Source organism: Psammomys obesus, unplaced genomic scaffold (genome assembly GCF_907164565.1).
Source record: "Psammomys obesus unplaced genomic scaffold, mPsaObe1.curated_primary_1811, whole genome shotgun sequence".
NCBI classification, from domain to species: domain Eukaryota; kingdom Metazoa; phylum Chordata; class Mammalia; order Rodentia; family Muridae; genus Psammomys; species Psammomys obesus.
This window is the reverse complement of record NW_026585580.1, coordinates 13,804,813-13,828,858: the sequence shown is the minus strand read 5'-3', so window position 1 is coordinate 13,828,858 and position 24,046 is coordinate 13,804,813. Positions and strand designations below refer to the sequence as shown.

The following is a 24,046-nucleotide window of genomic DNA, read 5'->3' as shown; positions in this document are numbered from 1 at the left end:
TATTGGTTTATGGAGACAGGGTTTCTGTGTGTAGCCTTGGCTGTCCTGGACTCCCTTTGTAGACCAGGCTGGCCTCGAACTCACAGAGATCTGCCTGCCTCTACCTCCCTGAGTGCTGGGATTAAAGGCGTGCCACCACCACCTGGAGCCAACGTTTTCATTATAATGAATTACTTAGGTCCCCCTCTAACTCATCATGCTGGCTTTGAACTCCCCACCTTCCTGCCTCTGTCTCTAGAGTGCTGGGATTACCGAATGCTCGCCCGGGTCTTAAGGCAAATCCTTTACCAACAGAACTAGTCTTCAGTTCCTTCCATTTATTTTATTCACTGATTTGTCTATTTCTCCTTTTCACTTCTACGTCCTCCTGACTGATAGCTTGGAGGTCAAGTAGGTACAAATAGCAGTGACGTTAGAACATTTGCTTGGGAACTGGGGGGGAAATGTTTTAATTTTACTATAGAACGCAGAAACAAAGTAAGAACCGCTAGGTAGCTAGCAGGCCTTACGGAGCCCTAGGACCAAAGCCAAGAAAGGAGTCTGGACATTCGGCAACGCCCCTTGCCTGGGTTGGCAAGGCAACTGCTACCCCGCAGCCAATCGGTGAGATACTCACCTGCGGGGGCGGGGACTCGCCAGGAGCCAATGGGAGGCCGGGCCGATGGTTCTGCAGGCCAATGGGTTGGGCAACGGGGCGGGCTTTTTGATGAAGGGCCGGCGGTGGGAAAGATGGCGGCGGCTCTGAGACCCTCCCGGTGGCAGTGGTGGCGGCGGCGCGCGTGGGCTCGGGACGGGTTCAGGCTATTGGTCCTTCTCCTCCTGTTGGGGTCCGGGCAGGGGCCGCGGCACGTCATGGCGGCTCAAGCGGTGGAGTACTTGAAACGGGAGCACTCGCTGTCGAAGCCCTACCAGGGTGAGGCGCCCGGGGCGAGGTGGGCGCGCAGGGGAGGGCATGGGGACAGAGCCGGACTGAGCTCGGGGACGCAGCCGCCAGCGGGACGGGGCGCTCCTCCTCCCCCTGGGAGCCCCGCTCTCTGGAAGAGCCACAGGTCCACAGGACAGGGGTCCGCCCCCGCCGCCGCCCCTTTCCGAGCGCTGGAAGTTTCTAGTAGATCTAGGCAGGGCTCTCAGATGTCATCGGTGTCAGGCTGGGAGGAAGGTGTGTTGGGAGCTGGACGGAAACACGAGGAGAGAGAACCGGGGATAGAGAGGGACGATTGGGGACCTCTAGCGAGGAGCCAGCGTCGGGATGGAGCGGGGGCTGCGCTAGAAATAAGGCAGGAGCAAGAACTCGGGTAGAACTTGGTCGGAGTAAGAAAGGAGGGAAAGTCTGTTTGTTAGACAACACCTGCTCCTTCTCAGGCCGCGAGCCCCGATGATGATGAAAGAGGTGGTTAGCTTTGCTCTCTTCAGGGATTTCTGGGTCTCTAAGCGCAGCTCAGTGTCAGAAAATTGACACAGGTGTCTTCAAAGAAAAGAAATTAGTGCAGAAGGCTTAATACACAAGTTTGTTTTCCCCACAGAGCTGTGGATAGGGGGTGCAGAAGACAAAAATTCAAACTGCAGAAAGCTATACGCTGTCACTAAGAAGTCAGTGTTGGTCCCTGCTGATAGTATGGGTTGGACTGGTTTTCACTCTGGAGTTTAAGGGACTTGGGGACAGGGAATCAGCTTGAAACACTGAATTTAAAAGAATATGATTAAGCCCACAGGCTTTTGAGGGTCCGTCTCTTTCTGTATAAAATGAGAAAATTCTTGTCCTTTCATGGTGCTAAAGTTTACTCACACATGGAGTTTTTTAGGACATTCAGGGTTCTAACACAGGTCCGACTTACTACATGACCTAGAGGATGGTTACTGTGCCATGCCTAAATGACAGCTCTGAGGTGCATCCTTCATCTGAAGGACTTAGCTAAAGGAAGCTTAATGTGGTCCCAGTCATTCAGGAGGATGAAGCAGAAGGATTGCTTGAGTCTAGGAGTTGGAGATCAGCCTGGGCACCAGATTGAGACCCCATGTCAAAAAAAAGAGGAAATAAAGGTTTATTCATTAATACTAAAGGAAAAAGGTAAGGCTCCAGCTTTTGTAGGAGGTTTTGTGAACACTTGGTGAAGACTGTGAGCTGATCTCTTTCCCTCCTCGCAGGTGTGGGAACAAGCAGCTCTTCGCTGTGGAACCTGATGGGCCATGCCATGGTGATGACGCAGTACATCCGCCTCACTCCAGACATGCAAAGTAAACAGGGCGCCTTGTGGAATCGGGTGGTAAGAGGCCTCCTGTGTTAGGACCCCAGATGTCCTAAAAAAAGCCCAGAAATGACTGCGACATTACTTTGTCTTACTGTCTTTTCCCAGTGTTCCATCTTCTAAAGGTACTAGAAGTCTTTAGACAGCTCAGCAGTTGGTTAAGAGCACTGGCTGTCCTTCCAGAGGACCTGGGTTCAATTCCTACCACCCACATGGTGGCTCACAACTGTCTGTAACTCCAGTTCCAGGGCATCCAACAGCCTCACACAGACTTACATGCAGATAAAACACCAATATACATAAAATAGAAATAAATAAGTCACTGATTTTTTTTTTTTAAATTCTTCAGTTCAAGGATAATGGTGAATGCCATAATAAAGAAATCAGATATTTCTCTGTTGACCAATTAGAGCAAATAATTCATTTTCTCCTTAACCTGCCATACCACATTTTGGGGCTTACTAGCTTAAACCTTATTTACTTACTTTGTTAAACGGAAAACTGTTGTTTTGTTGCTGTTACTGTTGTTTGTTCCTTACTGTGTAATACAGGCTGTCCTTGAACTTGATAGTAGCCTCAAACATGTGATCCTTCTGCTTCAACCTCCATACTCTGGATATGGTGCTATACATCTGTAGTTCTAGTACTTTGGGGGCCTCAGGTAGGGAAATCAGTTAAGCCCAGAAATTCAGCCTCAGTCATAGTAGGACACTGTTGTTAAATAAATGAATGAATGAATAAATAAATAAATATGTTAATAAGCATTAAGAAATACATTTACCCCAAGCTTAATCTTAGTAGCCGTCCCTTGTTTCAGTGAAGAGTTTATTTCAGTTGGAGCCATTTGAATCCCTTCCTTTGTCCTGGGGACCCTCTAGCTGCTTTGTCTTCCTTGGGTATGATTCCAAGAAGTGAGTGAGTGCCGCACTATGCTTTTGTTCAAGTGTGAGTTGATTCTTTCCATTTTCCTGGTCCTGTCTACACTTTCCCAGCCATGTTACTTTTAGGGATGCCTTTGGCATCTTTTCACATTTTCTCCCGGTCTCCTATAAATGAATGGGGAATAATCTTACACCTCCTTGGTTTTCTCATTAGCTAGAGATGCTGTGAGTGGATAAAAGAGGACTGTTTCTTTTCCCTCTTCATTTTTTCTCTAACTAAGAGTTCTAAGGGAGCAGAGGGGTAAGAGTGCTTTTTCTGTGAGCCATCTGCAGAGGTTGACCCCGTAACCTAGATTGTAGTGCTGAGCTCAATATGGGGCATGGCAGAAGACATAAGAATCATTGACTGACTTGTATTCTAAGTCCAGCATGGCCACCCAGCCACCATGAGCCCCAGGCCTAGGCTGCCCTCTTGTTGTCTATTTCTCCACCTGTTAAAGTGACTTCATAATGTCTGTCTGACTTCCCTGTCTGAGTTGTCAGAGCATAACCAGACGGTGGGCATGAAAAGACTTTCTGCAAAGTTTGCTACAATGGTTACAGAAATAAGTGCTGTTATCAGACCTGCTCTCAGTTTCACTGATGGGCTCTTGTGGGTTATTAAATTATTATGTACAAGGCTTAATGACCTTAACCTGTAAGATTCTCTGATCCCTTCATTCTCAACAGAATGAACCAAGGACCATTTTTGAGCTACTGGAGTGGGATACATAGTTTGAGCCAGTGGTTCTCAAACTTGGCTGTCCACTGGAGTCTATGCCTGAATCCTACCCCAGAGATACTGATTTAATTAGGATAGGGTGCTAATTAGCTAAAGATGGCATTCTGCCATCTTTTGGTCATTGGGTTTTCTTTTCTTTTTTCTTTCTGCTTTTTTTTGGGGGGTGGTGGTGGTTATTTTTTTGTTTGTTTGTTTGGTTTTTGGTTCTTTTGAGACAGTTTCTCTGTGTAGCCCTGGCTGACCTAGAACTAGTTCTGAAGACCATACTGGCCTTGAACTCAGAGATCCTCCTGTCTTTGCCTCTGGAGTGCTGGGATTAAAGGCTCCTGCCACCACCGATGGTTTGATCATTGGGATTTTCAGACATTCAGCAAAATTTCAGAACCACTCTTAAACATCACCCTGAGCAAAACTGTATAGCATTGTGATACCTCAGGCCAAGAATTATCGGCAAACACCTCTTGACCATGGGCTTCTCTGGCCTGCCCTCTTCTCAGGGCCATTGTGCTACCTACTGGCTACAGGACAGCTTTCTGCCTCTGAAATCTTTCTTGTCCTGAAAACTAAATGAAACAGTAGAGAGATAATCCAAAATGAAAAGGCAGAATAGAGCCAGGTGTGGCGTTACACGCTTATAATCCCGGCACTCTGGGAGGCAGAGACAGTTGGTGTTCTCTGAGTTTGAGGCCTGTCCTGTCTACAAAGTGAGTCCAGGACAGCCAAGGCTACACAGAGAAATCCTGTCCGGGGGTGGGGGGCCAGAATAGGGCAAACTATTGGAGATATCAGGGCTTTCTGCTAGGTGAAAAAGTGTCCAACCTCCTTTCATTTTGACTCTGTATTCTGTATCATTCTTTTGGATGGTGCCCCAGAAATTAAAAACAAAAAAAACTGAAAATGATCAAACTATGTTGCTCAAGGCCCAAAACAGTCTGTTTAGAAACCCTTTGCTGAAACTGGCCAAGCCCAGCTGAACCCCTCCTTCCCTTCTTTCCTCACAGCAGATTTTAACTAGATGCTACCCCAGACCAAATACTGTCCTCATCCTGGTTTCTTCTGAAAAAAACGCTATAACTGTGTCACACACTTAGCCAGCCACTCACCGCTCTCCCTGTCTGCAGAAGGCTTTGGTACACAATTACAAAAGCCAAACAGAAATCTGAGTGATGCCTGTCTTCTTAATGTGTCTCCCCATTTCCCATCCCCACGTGCCCCCAAGAGGCTGTCCCAGTGGAAGGAGATCGTGTTTGCCTCTGGCACATTTATGCTTCCATTGGTGGGCACAAAGGTTTGGGGGACTGTAGCTTCCTATTTGTTCTCTTGGGAACTCAGGCTTGCCCTTCAGCTTGGCGGAATGCCATCTTTAGCTAATTAGAGTTCTTCATAACATCTGCTAATTATCCCTGGAAACCTCTGTGTGGGACTTAGCTTTCCTTCTTTTTTAATGAAGGAGGCTTTGACCTTTCTTTGAAGCTTAGCTTTTTAGAGGTTTTTTTTTTTTTTTTTTTTTTTTTTTTGTCAGAGGAATAGTCTTACATTGCAAACAAGTATTTTTAAGCCAGCCCTCTTTACCCAGTTGGCTAGATGCACTTCTGGGTAGAAGAAAGATTGTGGCAGGCTAACTGCCTTTTCCAGCTTGCATGTCCTGTCCTGTTTGTGCTGGAAGATGTGAAGATAACCGGGTGCTTTCTTTGTCTTCCGTACACAGTACCTTAAACAGTTGAACGGCTCGGTCCATTTAGTTTTAAGACAGAGTCCTTTAGTTTTAAGCTTCAGATCTCATTTTAACATGTAGTCTTATTCCAAAGCTGCTTTCCACGTCTGTAGACTGCTGCTGAGGGCTTTATGGGGTTCAGATTTCGTGCTCCTCTCTTACGCCTCTGTCTTCCTCATGTTAGCCATGTTTCCTGAAGGACTGGGAGCTGCAGGTGCACTTCAAGATCCATGGACAAGGGAAGAAGAATCTGCACGGAGATGGCCTGGCAATCTGGTACACTAAGGACCGAATGCAGCCAGGTATTAGGGACCCTGGGGCGCTCCCACATAAGTGTAGCAGGCCTGTGTATGGGCCTTCCTCCTAGCTTTCCCTCTGCCTTGGCGTCTGTGAATGAGCGTTAGCCCATCGAGTCTCTAGAGTGGGGTCTGGGTCCTCAGCAGTCTGAGCTTGGCTCATCCTGGGATGACTCCTTGCTTGTTGGTCCCTTCCGTGTTTTCCCGCGCAGCCCGGCCATCGGCCAGCAGATTGCACTGCTCTCCGGGGTGTGCTGCTTTCTTCTGGACACTTACACTCATACACCTACATGTTCAGCACTTGAGTCAAGAGACGAATTCTCTGCTTTCCTTGCTGTTGGAGACGGTGTTCCAAGAAGATGGCAGGCTGACCCTGATTTGACCTAATTGCTTGCAATAAGAAATAGAACTTGGGAATTCAGTTCTCTCTTGGGGCCGTAACCTTTTCCAAGTGTTTATGAAGCAGAATTCTGTAGGTAGCGGTGCCTTAGCAACCAGTTTGGTTCAGGGAGTTACTGCCATACAAAACAAGGAGATAGTGGCCTTCCTCCTCCTCCTGCCTTTAGCAGCAAGCTATGACAGCTGTTGGTGGGCCCAGTTGTAGGCCCTACACTTTGCTGGGTGCATTCATGTGTGTGTGCTCATCTTAGCAAATATCTGGGAGCCATTTGAGTATCACCTTTTCCTCTGCCATATAAGATATTGTCCCTTGTCAACTCTTGGCTCTATGTCATTGTTCATCATCTGTTCTCTCTCTCTAGGGCCTGTCTTTGGAAACATGGACAAATTTGTGGGGCTGGGAGTGTTTATAGACACCTATCCCAATGAGGAGAAGCAGCAAGAGGTAATGGCGAGGGTCAGGGTTAGGACAGCTGTACTGATGTCACAGTCCTTTTTCCCTCAGGGGCAGTGTACAGGAGGGGACGGGAGAGACAGTGAGGGCCCCATCTGTTGACCTTCAAAAACTGATGTCCTTGGCAATTTTTTCTGGAGAGAACTGTTTTGGATCCCAGCAGTCCTTCAGGAGGAGCTGTCACACTGGTGCTTTTCTACAGTGCTAGCAGTGTTCTCACTCCTCTCCATAAGGCGGCCTTTGGAATTGAGCGCTCTTGGCTGGTGGTGGCATGCCGTCTAGATTAAGGCCAAAGCACGGGGAAAGAGGAGTGACCCAGACTTTTAACCATCACTGTGTACTTTCTTGTGCCAGGTACCTACCCTTTCCAGCATCTTAATCTTCTCTGGGAATAGTTCCCAGCACAAATAAGATAGGGTTAAGTAAAAAGTTGATGAAATCACTGTATTTATTTATAATAATAAGGTTTCACTTGTAGCCCAAGCTGGCCTCGAGCTAATTGAGATCTTCATCCTCAGCCTTCTGAGCCCTGGATTACAAACGGGGCCACTACTTGGTGGAACCCAATGTCTAGACATTGCAGAGACTCAACTACCCTGAGGGTTCTTTAGTACTCTCTTACACTAGCACAGGGCTGTGCCCTCTCTCCTGCGGCACTGCCATCAGATGGCAGAGAAAAGAGTAGTTGTTACTGGGTACCCAGCAGAAGGCAGATAGGCGTAGAGATGGAGATTTCTTACTTCTCCTCAAGGATTTATCAGAAAAAAGGTTAAAGTGCATACAGTGACCACTATCTGTCACGCCCAGGTGTAATGGTCAGAGTTCCCCTCTGTTCACTTCAAAGGAGCTGGAAAGTGAGACCTGTCAGCTGAGTAATCCTCTGTGTGGGTCAGTTAGGCTTGTGATCTTCTTTCCTCTGGGCTCCTCATTATTCCGGGCACTTCAAGCCCTTGCTAGATGCCACAGCCTGGGAATTAGCAAAAGCAGCACAGTCTCTGTGCTCTGTGGTGTGAAGATCGGTGGAGACTGAGGCACTTTGTGAGGACACAGTAGACTCAGCAAACCTTGATGGGGCAGCCGCCGTGGTGGCTGCAAAGCCTCCCTCCGGGACGGAACATTGACACTGAGGTCCGCAGGATGAGGAGCCAGTGTTGCATGCAGAGGGAAAGCATGTATTAAGGTGCTCTGAGAGGGGACAAGGAAATACAGAGCTTCAAATACAGGCTAGAAAGAAGAGCAGCCAGCAGCCTTGCTGGGCTACACAGTTCATGAGCTACACTGTTTGCAATTCATTCTCTTCTCTCTCAGGCACACGAGCCATGCCGACTGTGTGCCTGAGCTGTTAGATTGGCAGTAACAGCATGACTCCTCTTTACCAGTGATTAAGCAGGGAAGTTGTCTTGTTCAACATAGCAGCCATTTCAGGGTCTACCTGTTCTGAGGCTTACCCTCAATTCTGGTGCTTTACGTCCACCCATGCATTGTATTCCTCACCATTGATTTCTGTCTTGAAAGAGGAGACATTAGGTATTTTCATTTATGTGATTTTGGTGCTGGGTGTGGTGGTGCACATCTGTAATCCCAGCACTCAGGGAGGCAGAGGCAGGCAGATCTCTATGGGTTTGAGACCAGCCTCATCTACAAAGTGAGTCTAGGACAGCCAAAGCTGTCCTAGAGAAACCCTGTTTTGACATTCCTCAACCCCTCCCCAAAGCAAAAAAAAAAAAAAAAAAAAAAGCCATATATGTGATTTCAGTTCTTTGAGCTTCTATTCAGGCCAGAGAATGTAGAAAATTGTCTTCTTTACCACACCCCAACAAACTGGGGCTGTCTCAGAGGATAAAATCAAATATCTTAATGTTGATATCCTGCGCTAGGTGCCAGGCCTTGCTCAGGTGTCTCATTTACTTGTAGCAGCTCTCTGTTGCAGCGCTCACCATCTCTGCTGCATGCATAATAACCTGAGGTACCCAGGAAAGCCTGTAAAGATCAGGTCACAGATCTGACTCCCAGAACTCCAATTCTGTTATTTTGGCTTCTTAGATATGGTAACAAAAGTGGAAATGACAGAAGGAACCATAGGCAAATTGAGCTTCACGGAAAGTTATAACTTGGGGCTGGAGGCACAGCTTAGCAGTTAAGAGCACCAGGTCTTCTTCCAGGGAGCCAGGCCTGCTTCCCAGTACCTACATGGTAGCTCCCAACCACCCACAGCTACAGTTAGGCAAAGCCCATGCCGCCTTCAGACCTCTGTTGACATGCATATGGTGTGCAGACATACGTGCAGTAAAAGTACTAATAGACACTTAAAATAAATCTGAAATTTATTTTTCAAAGTAGTGTTCTCCAAAGCCCTCCAGGAGGAGGGCTGGTGGGGTAGCTTAGCAGAGTGTTTGCCTCGTGTGCACGGGCCCTGGATTCAGGCCCCAGCACAGAGAGCACACCAAGAAAGTTGAGTCACCTGAAGGTGGGAGAAAATATATCCAAATCTTATTAAAGACCTATTTTTAGAATATATAAAGAACTATCTTACAAAGAACTATTATAACAATGAGACAGACCAATAAAATAGTAGACAAGGGGTCTGAATAAATGTTTATCTGAAGAAGATACGTTAATGGCCAATAAACATGAAAAGATGCTCTAGGTCATTAGCGTTTAGAGAAACATGAAAACCACAATGAGCTCCTTACAGCCACTGGAATGCAAGTGCAGAGATGTAGACAGTGAAAGGCCGTGGTGTCATTGGAAACCACACTCTGCTAGTGGAGATGTAAAATGACACGGTTGGAAAACATTTCAGAAGGCTAAAGATAGAGATTCTCTGATCTGGTGAATCCCCTTGTGTATGTATAGCCAAGAGAAGTAGAAAGTCTATGAAAAAGCTTGTGCATAGATGTGTAGCGGCCAAAACACAGAGAGAGGCCAGTGTTCATCAGCTCCGATAGTGATAACATAAGTGTTGCTCTGGGGTCTGACAGGGTGAGTCTTGGTTCTATGAAAGAAGCCAGTCACAAGAGTCCTTATTGTGTGAGCCCATGTCTATGAAATGTGGTCAGATCCGCAGAGACAAGGTAGATGAGTGGTTAGCCAGGGCTGAGGCTCTCAGGTGGGGAGGGGAGAGTGACTACCAGTGGGCACGTTACAAAGTGATTAAAAATGTTCTGAAATGATGATAATCACCACCTTCATCAGCACATACCAATACCCAATCTGGGTGGATTGAGGGGTGTATGGATTACGTCTCGGTGTTGCTGTTGCTTCAGAAATGCTTGAGAGATGAGTCTGAGGCCTTTTGGCACCACGAGCCTTTCCGCTGAGGATCATGTTTCTCATGGGAACCCAGATGTTGGTGAACACTGGGGGAACTTGGTAGCACCCGTGGAGCACAGATGTCTTCATCCAGTTGAAATCAGTCTAGTGGCAGAAGACTTCCTGGAACACGAGCACAGAAGCACAGCTGCCGGCAGGCTTGGTCCTCATTCTTGTCTATGACATGTTTGAGCCTCACCCACAGGAGATAGAAGCCGCTGGCTGTGGAGTGACATGAACAGCTCTCCAGCCTGCCCTGATTAAGCTTGGAAGTTGTGCTTGAGGCACTCCCCATACGTATATGTATTCTCCACTTACCTGGACAAAAAATTAACATTAATGTCTCTAAGACACATTCCAAGCTGAGGAAATAGTGATAGAACTCACACCCTGAATGCGGAGGGCCCCGGGCTCGGTCCTAACACCCTCCTCCACACACTACCAGCACAGACCTGCAAGCACACGGGTGCACACTTTGTATGCCCTTAGCCTCATCTCAATAAAGAAACTAAGCCCACTTAGTCTTTTGGCCCAGGGAATCGTTTTCTTGTTTGTTTGTTTGTTTGTTTGTTTGTTTGTTTGTTTGGGACAAGGTTTCTCTGTGTAGCCTTGGTTGTCCTGGAATTTGCTTTCTAGACCAGACTGGCCTCGAACTTAGAGATCTGCCCGCTTCTGCCTCTTGAGTACTGAAATTAAAAGCATGTACCACTACCATCTAGGGAATTGTCTCTCAAAGGAATTCTGACTTCTTAAGTTTTCTTGTTATAAAACTTAAATGTGATTCTTTTTTCATTTGTTTTTCAGTTTCTTAGATCATGACAGTGTTCAAGTATATAAACATCATTTAGGAGACCTGGAAGTACCACTTTTGGTAGCCTTGGAAGGGCTGAGAGAGCTGATGTCAGAGCCACTGAGTCAGTGGGAGGTTGATGTGGTCATGTGGTGACACTTTGGCCGATGATTGCCTGCTCTGGGTAGCATGGGTTCTGCTCAGTTACTGTGCCCTTTCTGTGTAGGTTCCTGCACAAAGGGCTAGCTGAAGAGTACTGCAGAGCCAGCAGTGCTGGTCGGGTTTGGACAGGGACAGGTGCAGCTAGAAGTGGCAAGTGCTGTGTTCCCTATCTGAGGGGTTCTGTGCACAGCCTGGGAGGAGCTCGGCTCCTAGCAGCAGCTAGTGGAAGAGCCATTTGTTACTACAGAAAATCCGGAGCAGGGAAAAAGGCAAATCTATACAGGCATCTTTTTACAATGAAAATGTCACATCAGATAGCAGCTGTGTGAAAACATAATAGTGAAAATCTGGGAGCATAAGATTCAGGTCAATCTTTATTTTGATGAAGTTTTAGATTTATAGATTTGTAATCCATTAGGAGTTCTAGAATATACTCTGTTGATACTACCCGGGCTGGCGTCAAACGTCTGGTCCAGGTATTCTCCCTGCCTCAGTCCCTGAGTAGCTGGGATTGTAGCCACGTACCACATTACGCCCAGCCTGTGTCCTTCTGTGTGCTGTATGCCCACACTTCCTCACACGTGTGGGTTTCTACCTTAGCTAGCTGAGAATAATTATTGAACGTTGCCTCCTTAACCCTCGGTGCTTGTGTATTTTTCCTAATGAAGCAAGGGCTATTGTCACCCCTAGCATGGTGATCAGAGTGGGGGAGTTAAAAATGGTGAGCATGCTGTTACTCTTCTTCAGGCTTCGTATTTGCCAAGTGCCCCTTATGTCCTTTCCAACAAAAGAAAACCCGGGTCCCGTTTTCATTCACTCAGTTGTTAGAGCTCGCTCTCGTTAAATGTTTTCATTTTTTTTGTGTGGGGGTGGGTACATACATGTGAAGGTCAGAGAACTAGAGTTGGTTCTCTCCTGCACCCTGTGGGTCCCAGGATCAAACTCTGCTTGTCAGCCTTGGCAGCAGGTGCCTTTCCTGTTGAGCCATCTCACCACCCTCTCTTACTCTACTCTGAACCACTCTGCAGTGTGTCTTTGTGCTTTAGGCAGGCAAGCGTTCTATTTACAGACCTGACTTTTCTTTTAAAGATAGCACATTTTAAACCTTTTTTTTTTTTTTTTTTTTAAATATAAAGGCTTTTACTTTGTATCTTGGTCTGGCCCTCATGGCAGCAGCCCTGCCTCTCCCCTCTTGGTCCTGGGAGCTCTCCCCTGTACTTGCCTGGAACTTAGTTTTAAGAATGTTGATGGGGGGTTGGAGAGATGGCTCAGAGGTTAAGAGCACTGACTGCTCTTCCAAAGGTCCTGAGTTCAATTCCCAGCAACCACATGGTGGCTCACAACCATTTATAGTGAGATCCGGTGCCCTCTTCTGGTGCATAGGCACACATGAAGGCAGAATAATGTATAAATAATAAAGAAATAGATCTTAAAAAAAAATATTGATGGATAAATAGTATTGCACTGCGGTTGAGACAGGGCTCTTGAGCTGACCGCTTGGTTTCAGACCTTAAGTGCATTGCCAAGTACCAGTGTTTTCTCAGACGAGATTGCCTGTGAAGTGAGGAAACAGTGGGTCACAGATGGCCCAACAGTTACAGGTGCCTGTCACCAAGCGAGTTTGAACTCCAAAAGGTGAAAGGAGAGAACCAGCTCCCTCAAGTTGGCCTCTGACCTCAGAGTGCACACACACCAAAGCACACAGGCATTCCTTTTCCCCACAAGATAAATAAGTATAATTTTTAAAACAAAGATACTAGTACTAGTACCGCTCACAGGAGTGAGAATTAAGTGAGAGCCTGCTAGAGTCCCTGAACACAGTGCTGCCTCTCCACTAAATGGACTCCCCGGGAACACTGCAAACACCTTGGCGTAGCTGCTGCAGCAGCCCTCTCTCGTCTTTCCTTTCCCCACCCTCTTCCTCACGCCTCAGTTGTAGAGCATGGAGACACAGCTCAGCAGCCTGTAGCAGGTTTAGCCTGGGAAGCACTGCCTGGAAAGAGCGGCTTCTGTGTGCCAGCTGGTGAGCTTGGAGTGCTGGTGCCAGATGCTCCCCGTTGGACTCTGACAGAGAGGTAACTTTTCCTGTGTGCTAAGTAAGTTGAAGTATGTTTCAGGAAGTTATATGGTCCTTCACTTTTTGGTGTTAAAATGTGCTTTTGCAAAATGGTATTATAGATAAAGTTTTAATTGCATTTTAATATTAATTAATTAATGTTGATTAAAATGCAATATTAGAAAAAGGGAGAATAATCTGGGTGTGTCAATGCATGCCGTTGATCCCAGCACTCAGGGAGGCAGAGGCAGGTGAAGGCGGATCGCCATGAGTTTGAGTGAGTCCAGGAGAGCCAAGGCTACACAGAGAAACCCTGTCTTGAAAGAAACAAAAAACAAAACCAAACAAACACAACACAACAATAACATTTAAAAAAGAGACTGAGCCTATTAATTCCCAAATGTTTCTCGACATCTTTCTCATCTATGTCATCCAAGGAAATTACTCCTCTCAGTAATGAATGTTTGGCTTTGAGCAGTGTTTAATGTAAAAATTCATTCATTTGACTATTAATTGACTGGATTTTTATTGGCTTCCTCCTGAATGCCAGGCACTGTGCCAAGTGGTCCTCCCACCTCATCTCCTTCCCATATTAACCCCGTGAATTTTACGTGTCATTCTCACTTCCTCCAATGAGAGTGCTGCAGAGGGCCCGTAGCCCGCCCAAAGGCAGCGTAAGGTGTTCGGGACCCGGCCCCCTGTGACCTCAGAGCTGTTTCTGTTAGGCGATCACAACCTATGTGCTTTGGACCTGTAGAATTTTAGTATAGAATCTGTAGGTTCAAAAGTTTGTGAGTATCTTTTGGGGGGGATGGTGAGAGAGACAGGGTGTCATGTAGCTAATGCTGGCCTGGAGTTTTCTGTGTAACCAAGTACAACTGTAGCCATGTGTAGGCTTGTGCCACCATGGGCAATTCTATGTGGGGCTGAGCATCCAACCCAAGGCCTGTGCATGCCAGGCAAGCACCCTCCCTTCTAAGCTATAGCCCCAGCTCCCTCCCTCTCTCAAACGCTCTCTATCTTTAAAGCCAAGTTAAAGAAGGTGACATAGCAAGAAAAGTGAGAACACTCCCGAGAGTAGGAAGGATCTAAGGAAGAATCATGAGTGTCTTTAGTGAGTGAATGCTGTACGGTTAGCTGTTAGAGGGTCATTTTCAAAACCGAGTGGCTCCGTGATACAAAGTTCGGAAACATTTCCTGTAATAAGGACAGTATTCATTTGGACAATAGTTGGGAATTTTCGCACTTTTGGTGACTCTGAAATTAGGACTGAAACTCCCACCTTGCCTAGGTCAGTGTGATTCTTCAGTGTTTGGTTCCAGCCATAGGCTGTTTGCCAGGGACTGCCATCCTGTGAATCAGCGGCCACCGAAGAAAACTTTAAACCCTCCTAACTGGGAGCATAAAATGATCTGGCATTGGATGAAGGCGCAGTGAGAGCTGCTGAAGCAGGCAGATGGTAGCCTTGGCGACAAGTGGCTCAGTGTCATCTAGTGTTTCATTTGATGGCATGTCTTGCTCTTCCTGGGGCTGGGGATGTAGCTCATTTAGAATGCTTCCATGGCATGCAAGAAGCCCTAGATTTGGTCCCCAGCACTCTGTTGGCCTGGGCGTGGTGGCAGTCTTTATTCCAAGCATTTGGGAAGCACAGGTAGGGAGATGAGAAACTCTTGAGTCATCCTTGGCTACACAGAGAGTTTGACAGCCAGGGCTACATGCGTCTCTGTCTCAAAAAAACAAAACCAGAACTGAGTCCCTGGGCCCCATCTAGACTGCTGTGAAAGTCTTTGACTCTGGTACACAAAGATGAAAAGCTCCTCCAGGTCAGCTTGGGTCCAGCTTGCCCCTTGGCTATTGCTGGCTGATTAGATGGCACACCAGCCTTGGGGAGAGTTGGGTAGCCGTGACTAAGGATTGCTGAAGTCAAACTTGTAATTGGAGGTGATAAATGAAGCAAATCTTGGGGTCATCAGAGCACCCCAGGGCATTTTTTTAATCCCTTCCTTTCCTTAATTGTTCACTGAAGTTACGAGCTTTCTGAGAATCCATTTCTGAGAATTACTTAATAGCATGCTGGCAATTACCTTGTTCTAAATGACAGTTGCATAAGAGTAACTATGGTGGCTTAATCATCCACGATGAATGACATGCCCCTCAGGGTGCTGTATATGTTCTGCCAGTGGCTCACAACATCTGGGCTGCTCCTCTGACACCTCCCCCACCTCCGCACCCTGCTCTCTGAGGCTGGGTAGGCCTCTGTGAGAGCAGATACCTGTCCAGCCCATTTCCCACTGGACCCCAGCATTTGGAACAGTGCTGCCTCCTACCCTAGGTGCTCACTAAGGATGAGAGGAATGAATGCTTTGGGACCCCCTACCCTACCCTCTTATGAACTGAGCTGAGCTGAGCATGTGAGGGTTTCTCTCAGTGCTGGTAGCTGAGAGCTGTGGAGATTTGCTGAGGCAAAGCTAAAGTGCCCTCAAGCCCAGTGATTTTCTCAGTCTTACGCTGCTGCGCTCCCACGGAGCTTCACTCTGCCCCCATGTTGTAGGTCAGAGTGACAACAGTTATTTGGAAATATATGTCCATGAGGCTCAATTAGAGGGTAAATGATCCCTTTGGATTAGATTTAATTTTATGGTCTCATACATTGGGATTCTTTTCTTCTGGGCAAGAGCTGTACCCTGAGACACTGAGTGGTACAAGACATCTCCAGCCTAGACGAGTCCAGTCTTTTTTTTTTTTTTTTTTTTTTTTTTTTTTTTTTTTTTTTTTTTGTCTCTTTCCCTCCATGCTATAGAAATACAGAGGTCTGGGAGACATAGCCCAGTGCAAGCCAGTGTGTTTTACAAAGCTGCTAAAAGTCTCAGGTCCCTCCACAGGGCAGAGAGGCCTGTGGTCGGCTCCTTGAGAATCTGGTGACAGCCAGACAGCCTCACAGAGGTGTGCAAGCACCTGTGCCCGGACTTTGGCATATATTGTGAGGCTTCAAGAACTTGCTGCCTGCCCTTTGTGGACCCTAAAACTCTGTATGGGCATTTAGGTTGCTAATTCATCCGCAACAGCAGGGGGAAAGCTCTTCCAAGGCTGTCTCCTGACTTGGTCTCCTGTGTTGTGTCCTGTCTTGTTTTTGTAATAACTGCTGGACCCTGTCAGGCCCAGAAGAGGCGCTATTCTCCAGGAGTCCAGGTACTTGGTTCTTGGCTCACCATGATCACCCTGTATTCTCACGTGTCCATCCAACATTTTTTGCTGCTTAGAATCCACATGGCTGTTGCCTCGGGCGTCGCGCGTCTCTGGTCTTGAGCGCATTTCCACCTTGCATGCTGACTGTCTCAGTGTGGAGCCTGTCCAAGGAGCGGCATGCCTCCTCCCCCCCCCCTTCATCACCCTGCCCCTCTGCAGTGACTTGCACTGGGATCATTCTGGAATGGTTAGCTCACCAGTTGTGAGGAAAGAGTCTGCTAGTACAGCTCTGTTGGAGAGAAGGCATCTCTTACATAGTGGGAACCCGAGTAGGTAGCACGGGAACCTTGAGGTTTTCCTATGTGAGTCGCCCTCTCCCTGTCGTCGGGGGAAGCTATGTGTGGATGGGCTGAAAGCCTTGACTGCGAGCAGTGGTTGTGGCTAAGCCCGCTCGCTCCTGTGCCACAGTGCTTTCTGTGTCCTACTTAGCCTCATCTAGTGTAGGACCCCAGAGGCTGAAAAGAGCTATCCAGACTGGAAAGGGTTCCCTGGCCACTCGAACAGGTATTTTTCAGAATACCTGCTGTGTGCAAAACACTTTGCTTGGGCAGAGGGATAGGGCTGAAGTGGAGGCCTGGAAGGTGATTTTTCCTTTTCTTCAAGAAGCAAGGCAGGAAGCAGTACCTGTCCCGGTGTGTAAGTGCCACATGGTGGCCCCGGTGAGGAGTAGAGTCACTCCAGCCTCTTGCAGGGCCACTTCAGGTCTACCCTAGGCCTGGAGCAAGGGGAGCTACTAACACAAGCATGGAGTTCCGTGCTTCCTGGGTTCATGTCCCGTGTGATCATCTGTGCGTGGGTCCTTAGGCAGGGCCAGGGCCGCTTAAGATGAAGTGGGGCAGTTTGCCCTGCTCATCCGTTAGGGGCTCAGTTCCTCACTGTTGTGCAGGCATTGCTCACGGTCTCCTCACGGTCTCCTTCCCTCCCTGTGTTCCAGCGGGTGTTCCCCTACATCTCAGCCATGGTGAACAACGGCTCCCTCAGCTACGATCACGAGAGGGATGGGAGGCCCACGGAGATAGGGGGCTGCACAGCCATTGTCCGCAATCTCCGATATGACACCTTCCTCGTGATTCGCTATGTCAAGAGGCACCTGACGGTGAGCCCTGCCTTGGAGCAGTTGGTGATGTGCTCTGCTCCTGTGGCCTGTCCCTGATATCTCTCTCCTTTATTCTAGATAATGATGGATATTGATGGCAAACATGAGTGGAGGGACTGCCTCGAGATGCCTGGGGTCCGGCTCCCACGGGGCTATTACTTCGGCACTTCCTCCATCACTGGGGATCTCTCTGGTATTGCTCTGTTCTTTCTCTTTTTGCCTCAGTAGCTCCCTCTTGTTAGGACCCAAGGCCTGATGCCACATGAAAGAGCTATGGGAAGCCATGTGGATGGTTTAAGAATGCTACACATTTTTGTCTAGAGCCTGTAAAATCTCCAACCCAGGCTCTTTTGGGACAGTTGTAATAGGAGCTACCTAAGCAGCGTGTGTGCGCTTGTCTAGGCGGCTCCTCCAGCCTGTGTGAATGAATGCCCTGCTCCTACCTCTTCCTGCCTTTCCTGTTGTCAAGCTTCTTGCCCTGTACTTACTACTGTGTCCAGCTAGTTCCCTCTCCTCACAGAGCTGCCCCTCGACTCTATCACCCCGCTCCTAAACAACCCTCCATGCCCCTTTCTTCAGACGTCTGGATGGAGCCTGTGTCCACACGTGCTGGCCACCTGTCTCCTCCCGAGCTGTGCTTGGTCCTGCATCTCCACCCTCCATGTCCACCACTCTTTGATGTGCAGACACTGTAGAGGGCTTTTGTCTGGCCTTGTTCCGGACAGCACTGTCTGCCTCCTTGTGCACAGTGCCCGGGCCTTCACCGATCTTTTTGGCCGCTCTCCAGCTCATTTCACCAGTACTCCGAAGCTCTTCCCTTCCCTGGTTGACATGCTAACATGGTACCTAGTTTTGGCACAGGCAGCCAATTTAAAAAGTCTATAAACTTCCAACCTGTAGAAGTATAGTTTTGTTGTTATTAATGTTGGCTGTTTGTTTGTTGGCATATTTGAGGTTTAGTTGTTTGTTTTTGTTTTGAATCAGTCTTGCCTTGTACCCGGGCCCTGAGCTAGTGATAGCACCCGCTACAACCTTCCACGTGCTGGAATTACAGGTGTGCTCGGCTACGCTCAGCATAGTCTCATTGTTTAAATTCAAGGATTTGTTGAGAAAGTTCAAATATTGCTCTACTGGCCCAGGCTTTGATGTCCCCACAATATAGAGAGCATTGCCCTGACTTTGAGGAAGGACAAAGAAAGGCAAGGGAAAGGAAAAAAAAAAGAGGAGGCCAAGGGAGGTAGTTCGGAATTTGAGGCCAGCATGATCTACATAATGAGTTCCAGGGCAGCTAGGGCTACATAGTGAGACCCTGCCTCAAAAAGTGGGGCTGGAGAGACGACTCAGCGGTTAAGAGCACTAGCTGCTCTTCCAGAGGCCCTGAATTTAATTCCCAGCAACCATATGATGGCTCACAACCATCTGTAATGGACTCTGATTCCCTCTTCTGGTGTGCATGAAAATAGAGTGTTCATATACATTAAATAAATAAATAAATCTTTAAAAAAAAAACAAAGAAAAGAAAAGCAGAGTAAATAAAAGAAAGATGATGAGCTGGACTACATAACAGTTCCAGGCCAGTCAGAGCTATAAAGTCAGACCCTGTCTCCAAAATGAAAAGAAAGGAAAGAAGGAATGTCAGTTTTCTGTTAGCATCTTTGCTGTTTTATTTGTTTCTTTGTTTTACTTTGTTTTATGAAGAGGTCTATGTAGCCCAGGCTAACCCAGAACTTGCTGTGTAGCCTACACTAGCCTTGAACCTCAGGATCTTTCTGCTTCAGCCCCTCAGTGCTGAGATTACATGTGTGCTATGTGCCTGGCCTGGCCTGGCCTTTTATCCTGTCCCACAGTTTAAGCTCAGTTCTGACAGCAAAAACATTTTCTAGATGAAGCTGAAGGCAGTTTCTTCCACTCCGGGTTTGTTGAGGACTGTAGCTGAACAAGGAGCTAGGGAGGTGCCCTAATGGCAGAAACATCCCTGACAACAGCCAGCCTCGGTGTCCACCCCTGATGAAGGGAGCAGAGCTTCCTCAAGAATTAGCTGATGCTACATCTGAGGCAAGAAATGTTACAGGCCTAGAACTTGTCAGAAAAGACAGGAAGGCCATGCATGATGCACATGCCTTTAGCCCCAGCACTCAAGAGACAGGCTGGCGGCTCTCTGAGTTCCAGGACAACTGGGGCTACATAGAGGTACCATGTCTCAACCAACCGACCAAATAACTTTTTTTTTTTTCCCAAGACAGGGTTTTTCTGTGTAGCCCTGGCTGTCTTGGACTCAATTTGTAGACCAGGCTGGCTCCAAATTCACAGCGATGTGCCTGCCTCTGCCTCCCCAAGTGCTGAGATTAAAGGCATGCACCACCACGCTCCACTTAAACAAACAAAAAAATTTAAAAAACCCCAAACCAGAGTAACAAAAACCAAACAACAACAAAAACTTTAAAAGAGAGAAGTTGGGCACAATGTCTCACACCTACAATTCCAGCATTAAGAAGGCTGAGACAAGAAAGGCACAGATGTGTGGCCAGCAGCCTGGGCTACACAGTTAGAGTCTGTCTCCTAAAACCAAGCAGACCAAACAAACAAAGGGTAGAAGTAGGGCCTGGGTATGGTGTCAAACACCGGTCATCCCAGTACTCAGGAGGCTGAAGCAAGAGGGTCAGCGGTTCAAGGCCAACCTGCACCACACTGTTAAACTCTGTCTTGCCTGTTTGTACCTGTACACAGAAAGAGAGAAACCTTGATCTCCTTTCTAGTACATTAGGGAGATTAGGGTCAGAACTCCAAGGAGCCACAGAGAGAAAGAGAGAGAGAGAGAGAGTTCGGAAGAGCAGCATCTTCCGTTTGAGTAATCTTGACCTGACTGACCAAGGCCCAGTAAGCAGATAGTGGGGGCCGTTTTGCCTCTCTGTGTCTCTGTGTCCATGTGTGTGTTTTTGCCCCACCAATAGGAAGCAGCAGTGCTGTGTGTCTTACTACTGAGAGGCCTTAGTGCATAATAGAAGACTGAGCTAGCTTCAGTAGTGTGTGAGGTTTTGACTGTGTGTGAGTGTGTGTTGTAGGCGCATGTGTATGCTGGTGCCTGCACAGGCTAGAAGAGGGTGTGGACCACTGGAGCTTGAGCTGCAGGTAGTTCTGAGCCATTGGATGTGGGTGCTGGGAACTGAACTCCGGGCCTCAGCGCGTGCTCCTAACCCCAGAGCCATCTCCCTAGCCCCAATTATCTCAATATTCTCTTCAAGTTTTTTATTAATTAAGTAATGTATGTTTGCCAGTAAAATACATAGAATATATCCAATTCCTTATTCTTTTAGATAAGAAAATGATGAGGCTTTAACTTTCTAAAAACATTTGGTTTTTAGCCAGGTGGTGCACACCTGTAACCCCAGCACTTGGAGGCAGAGGCAGGTGGATCTCCGTGAGTTCAAGGCCAGCCTTGTCTATAAAGGCAAGTCCAGGACATCCAAGGCTACACGGAAAAACCCTTATCTCAGAAAAAACAAACAAACGAACAAAAAGTTTGTTTTTTGTTGGCTTTTGCTGTTGTTACTTTTGAGATAGTCTCATGGCATAGCCCTGGCTGGCCTGAGTCTCTTGTATAGACTAAGCTAGTCTTGAACTTGTATCATTCCTCCTGTTTCTGCCTTCAAGTGCCAGAATTACAGGCATGTGCCACCTCACTTGGCTGTTTTCTTTTTCAATGAAGTGCTGGTATCACAGGCATGCACCATCACAGGGTCGTATATGACACTTTATTCGATTGTCCTTAGCTCATGTTCACTGCCCCAACGCCATCTTTTTGCTCCTCGGCTAGTCTTCCCTCCCTGTGATTGTCCTCCCTTGGCATTTGGGTTCTGTGTTTAACCCTCCATCCCCACATGAGAGAAAGCATGGCGTGTTTGCCCTGCCTCCCCACCATCCTCATGTCATGTTTCCACTCTCTGCCCCTGTTAAGTCTCCTTGCTCCCCTGAAAACAGTCCTTCTACTTTAGATTTCAAGAGTTCTTCCGGTCACTGCTGGCAGGGGACAGGGGAGGCTTGGATCAGAGGCTTGAAGCAAGATGCTAGTGCCAGCAGCCCTCCTGTTGAGGTAGCTGGAGTAACCCTTCGTGCTCTCTCCTTTAGATAATCATGATGTCATTTCTATGAAGTTGTTTGAGCTGACCGGAGTGAGGACCCCAGAAGAGGAAAAGCTACATCGAGATGTGTTCCTGCCCTCAGTGGATAATCTGAAGCTGCCTGAGAGTGAGTGTGGGAATCTGGGAAATGGCCTGTGTCAGAGAGGAGGTTTCAGTGTCCGTGGTGTCTGGGGTGAGCGGCACCCACAGCTGTCAGGTTGGTCCATCTGTGCTCAGAGGCACGTGGACCGCTTGCACTACCTCCTCACCTGTCCTGTCACAGGCAGGCAGCAGCAGGTGGCCTGCTTCGCTTTTAAACTGAGCCATCTGGAAAGGGGGCGTCTGGGCTCTGGTTCCCCAGAAGTGGGTGTCAGAAACTGGACAAGCTATTGACCCACTGTGGGGTGGCCTCTATATTCCTTACTGTTTTTCTCTCTTGCTTCCTCAGTGACAGTACCACCAACGCCCATGAGTGGCCTGGCCCTATTTCTCATCGTCTTTTTCTCCTTGGTGTTTTCTGTATTTGCCATTGTCATTGGTATCATACTGTACAACAAATGGCATGACCAGAGCCGAAAACGCTTCTACTGAGCCTACTGCCATCAATCCCTCTATGATGTTTACCCATGAAGTGTGGGTCTGGGCATACAGCCTGGCAAGTCAGCTTGAGTCACCAGCTGTTGTTCAGGGACTGTGTTCTGACACTGGAGCTTTGAATGCAGGGACTCTGCATTCGGATGGTCATCCACAGGAACATCTCACTGGCCTAAGACGCCACCTGCAGGGCCGAGCAGCTGTGATGTGCCTTTCCCTGATGTCCTCCCACTTAGGAGTGAAGAGACTTGGAGAACTACTTATTGTGATGCCTAAATTACAGAATTGCATAGATAGCCCAAGCATGGACTGGACACAGTGGCCTTCTACATTTTCAGATTCCCAAATAGAAAACCAAGCTCATACAATCTGGAAACCCACTGACTAGTTTTTGCTTTGCCCATGCCCCTTTCTGCCTGAGGAGCCCACTGGCAAGCTGGACGGAGAGTTCTGCCTCACCTGCCTCTGCCTCCCTCTACTCACTGTCCTCTCTGTGCATCCTGAGCTAAGAAAGAAGCTTGCATTAGCTCATTGCCCTCTGCTCCCTGCTGGCCCCAAGTCTTGTTTTTGACTGTTGCTTTGTCTGTAGCCTTCCTAATCAGAGTCTTTCAGGCCTTTGGATGGTTTGGCTAAAAATCGTTACAAATCAAGAGAAGCTTAGACAAGTTCACAGGTTCCGGGAGATTACCTGTGCAGTCAGCCAGGTCCAGGTGTGCCACACAGAGCTGCGTTCGCTGTAGCTGCCTGTAGAGGTAGTCTGGACACACTGGATTCTGCCTAGTTGCATGTTTTGTGTTTGTCATGCTTCTTGGGATCCTGCTTTGAATGTTGGAAGTAAAAAGCAGCCTCCTTCTTCCCTGGACTTGGACACGCCCTAAGAAGAGCTGATCTCATGTTAGAAATTTCTTGAGAGCAGAAGCCCTTCATCTCCTGTGCCCGGAAGAGCTCTGATGGTGGAGTGCCCGGTGTCGCCCCTTACACTGCCTTATTCCACAGATGTCACATGCTGCTCACCTGTCTGCCCTGTGATTGAATTGGTTACAGGCCAGTCTCCCTGGAGGGCCTGAAACTGAGTTCTCTGTAGCCCAAGGGAAAGTCTTAAAGTGGCTGATGGAACCAATCATGAGTTCTGGCTCAGTGGCCGTCTCCTAGGGTGGGCTTAGTGGGGAGGCTCCCACCTTTTCCTGAGCCTCAAGTACGTCAGCTCTTACCCTGCCCCTCCTGGGTGGCTGGGGAAACCTGCACGGTCATCCCTCACCCTGTCTACACTAGGAGAAAGGGTCACCCTTGCTGCCCCCGGATGTTCATCTTCTCGGGCCTCTGTGCTCTATTAAACAGCATAGTGTGCGCTGCCTTTCTACAGGGGGAATAAAGGTGGGGTGCAGAAAGCCTCTGTGTACCGTCCTACAGTAGCAGAAGAGCTTAAGGGGAGCCAGGGGGCAAGCTAAGGGGAGCCAGGGGGCAAGCTAGGATGTAGAGGTTGGCCCTAGGACCAGGAGCACTGGATAGAAATGAGAGTTGTTTTGAGCTCAAAGGAAGAATGGATGGGTCTGTAGGAGAGGACCTCAGTGGGCTGTTGAGAGGACTCTCATAGCAGTGGGACAGAAAGGGTTCCCTCGGGAGAGGAGTAGGGGGGAGAGAGTCAGCTCTGTGTGGTTGCTCTGTGAGGACCTTGATGCTTTTACGGGAGGCCAGAAGATAGGACCTGGAGTTCTCACGTAGCCTGGGAACCAGTCTTTTCCCCTTTGAGAAGTGTGCACAGGAAAGCCACCCATGCCAGGTGGTGGTAGTGTACCTTTAATCCCAGCACTTGGAGACAAAGGCAGGTGGATCTCTGAGTTCGAGGCCAGCCTAGTCTACAGATCAAGTTCCAGGACAGCCGGGGCTACACAGAGAAACTG

General features: G+C 48.0%; 1 protein-coding gene across 3 annotated transcripts; it reads left to right on the top strand.

The window, feature by feature from the left end:
- Positions 1–718: 718 nt before the first annotated feature.
- Positions 719–23,265, top strand: Lman2l (lectin, mannose binding 2 like). Of its 3 annotated transcripts, XM_055606763.1 has the most exons (9): positions 719–913; positions 2,146–2,264; positions 5,807–5,924; positions 6,680–6,762; positions 16,248–16,280; positions 17,272–17,433; positions 17,512–17,626; positions 21,559–21,678; positions 22,000–23,265. In XM_055606763.1, the coding sequence occupies exons 1-9, from the start codon at positions 730–732 to the stop codon at positions 22,140–22,142; spliced, it is 1,077 nt and encodes a 358-aa protein (XP_055462738.1). In that variant the 5' UTR covers positions 719–729; the 3' UTR covers positions 22,143–23,265. The 3 variants fall into 3 exon arrangements, with proteins under 3 accessions (XP_055462738.1, XP_055462742.1, XP_055462746.1); XM_055606767.1 differs by lacking the exon at positions 16,248–16,280; XM_055606771.1 differs by lacking the exons at positions 719–913; positions 6,680–6,762; positions 16,248–16,280 and having other exon boundaries at positions 2,186–2,264.
- Positions 23,266–24,046: the final 781 nt, after the last annotated feature.

What these genes read in the sequence shown, in the direction of transcription:
- Lman2l (XM_055606763.1), top strand. Translation starts at nt 730, where the DNA reads ATGGCGGCGGCTCTGAGACCCTCCCGGTGGCAGTGGTGGCGGCGGCGC. An exon ending in GCTATTCTCCAGGAGTCCAG is followed by an intron (nt 16,281 to 17,271) that starts GTACTTGGTTCT and finishes CCTGTGTTCCAG; the next exon opens with CGGGTGTTCCCCTACATCTC. An exon ending in TAATCTGAAGCTGCCTGAGA is followed by an intron (nt 21,679 to 21,999) that starts GTGAGTGTGGGA and finishes TTGCTTCCTCAG; the next exon opens with TGACAGTACCACCAACGCCC.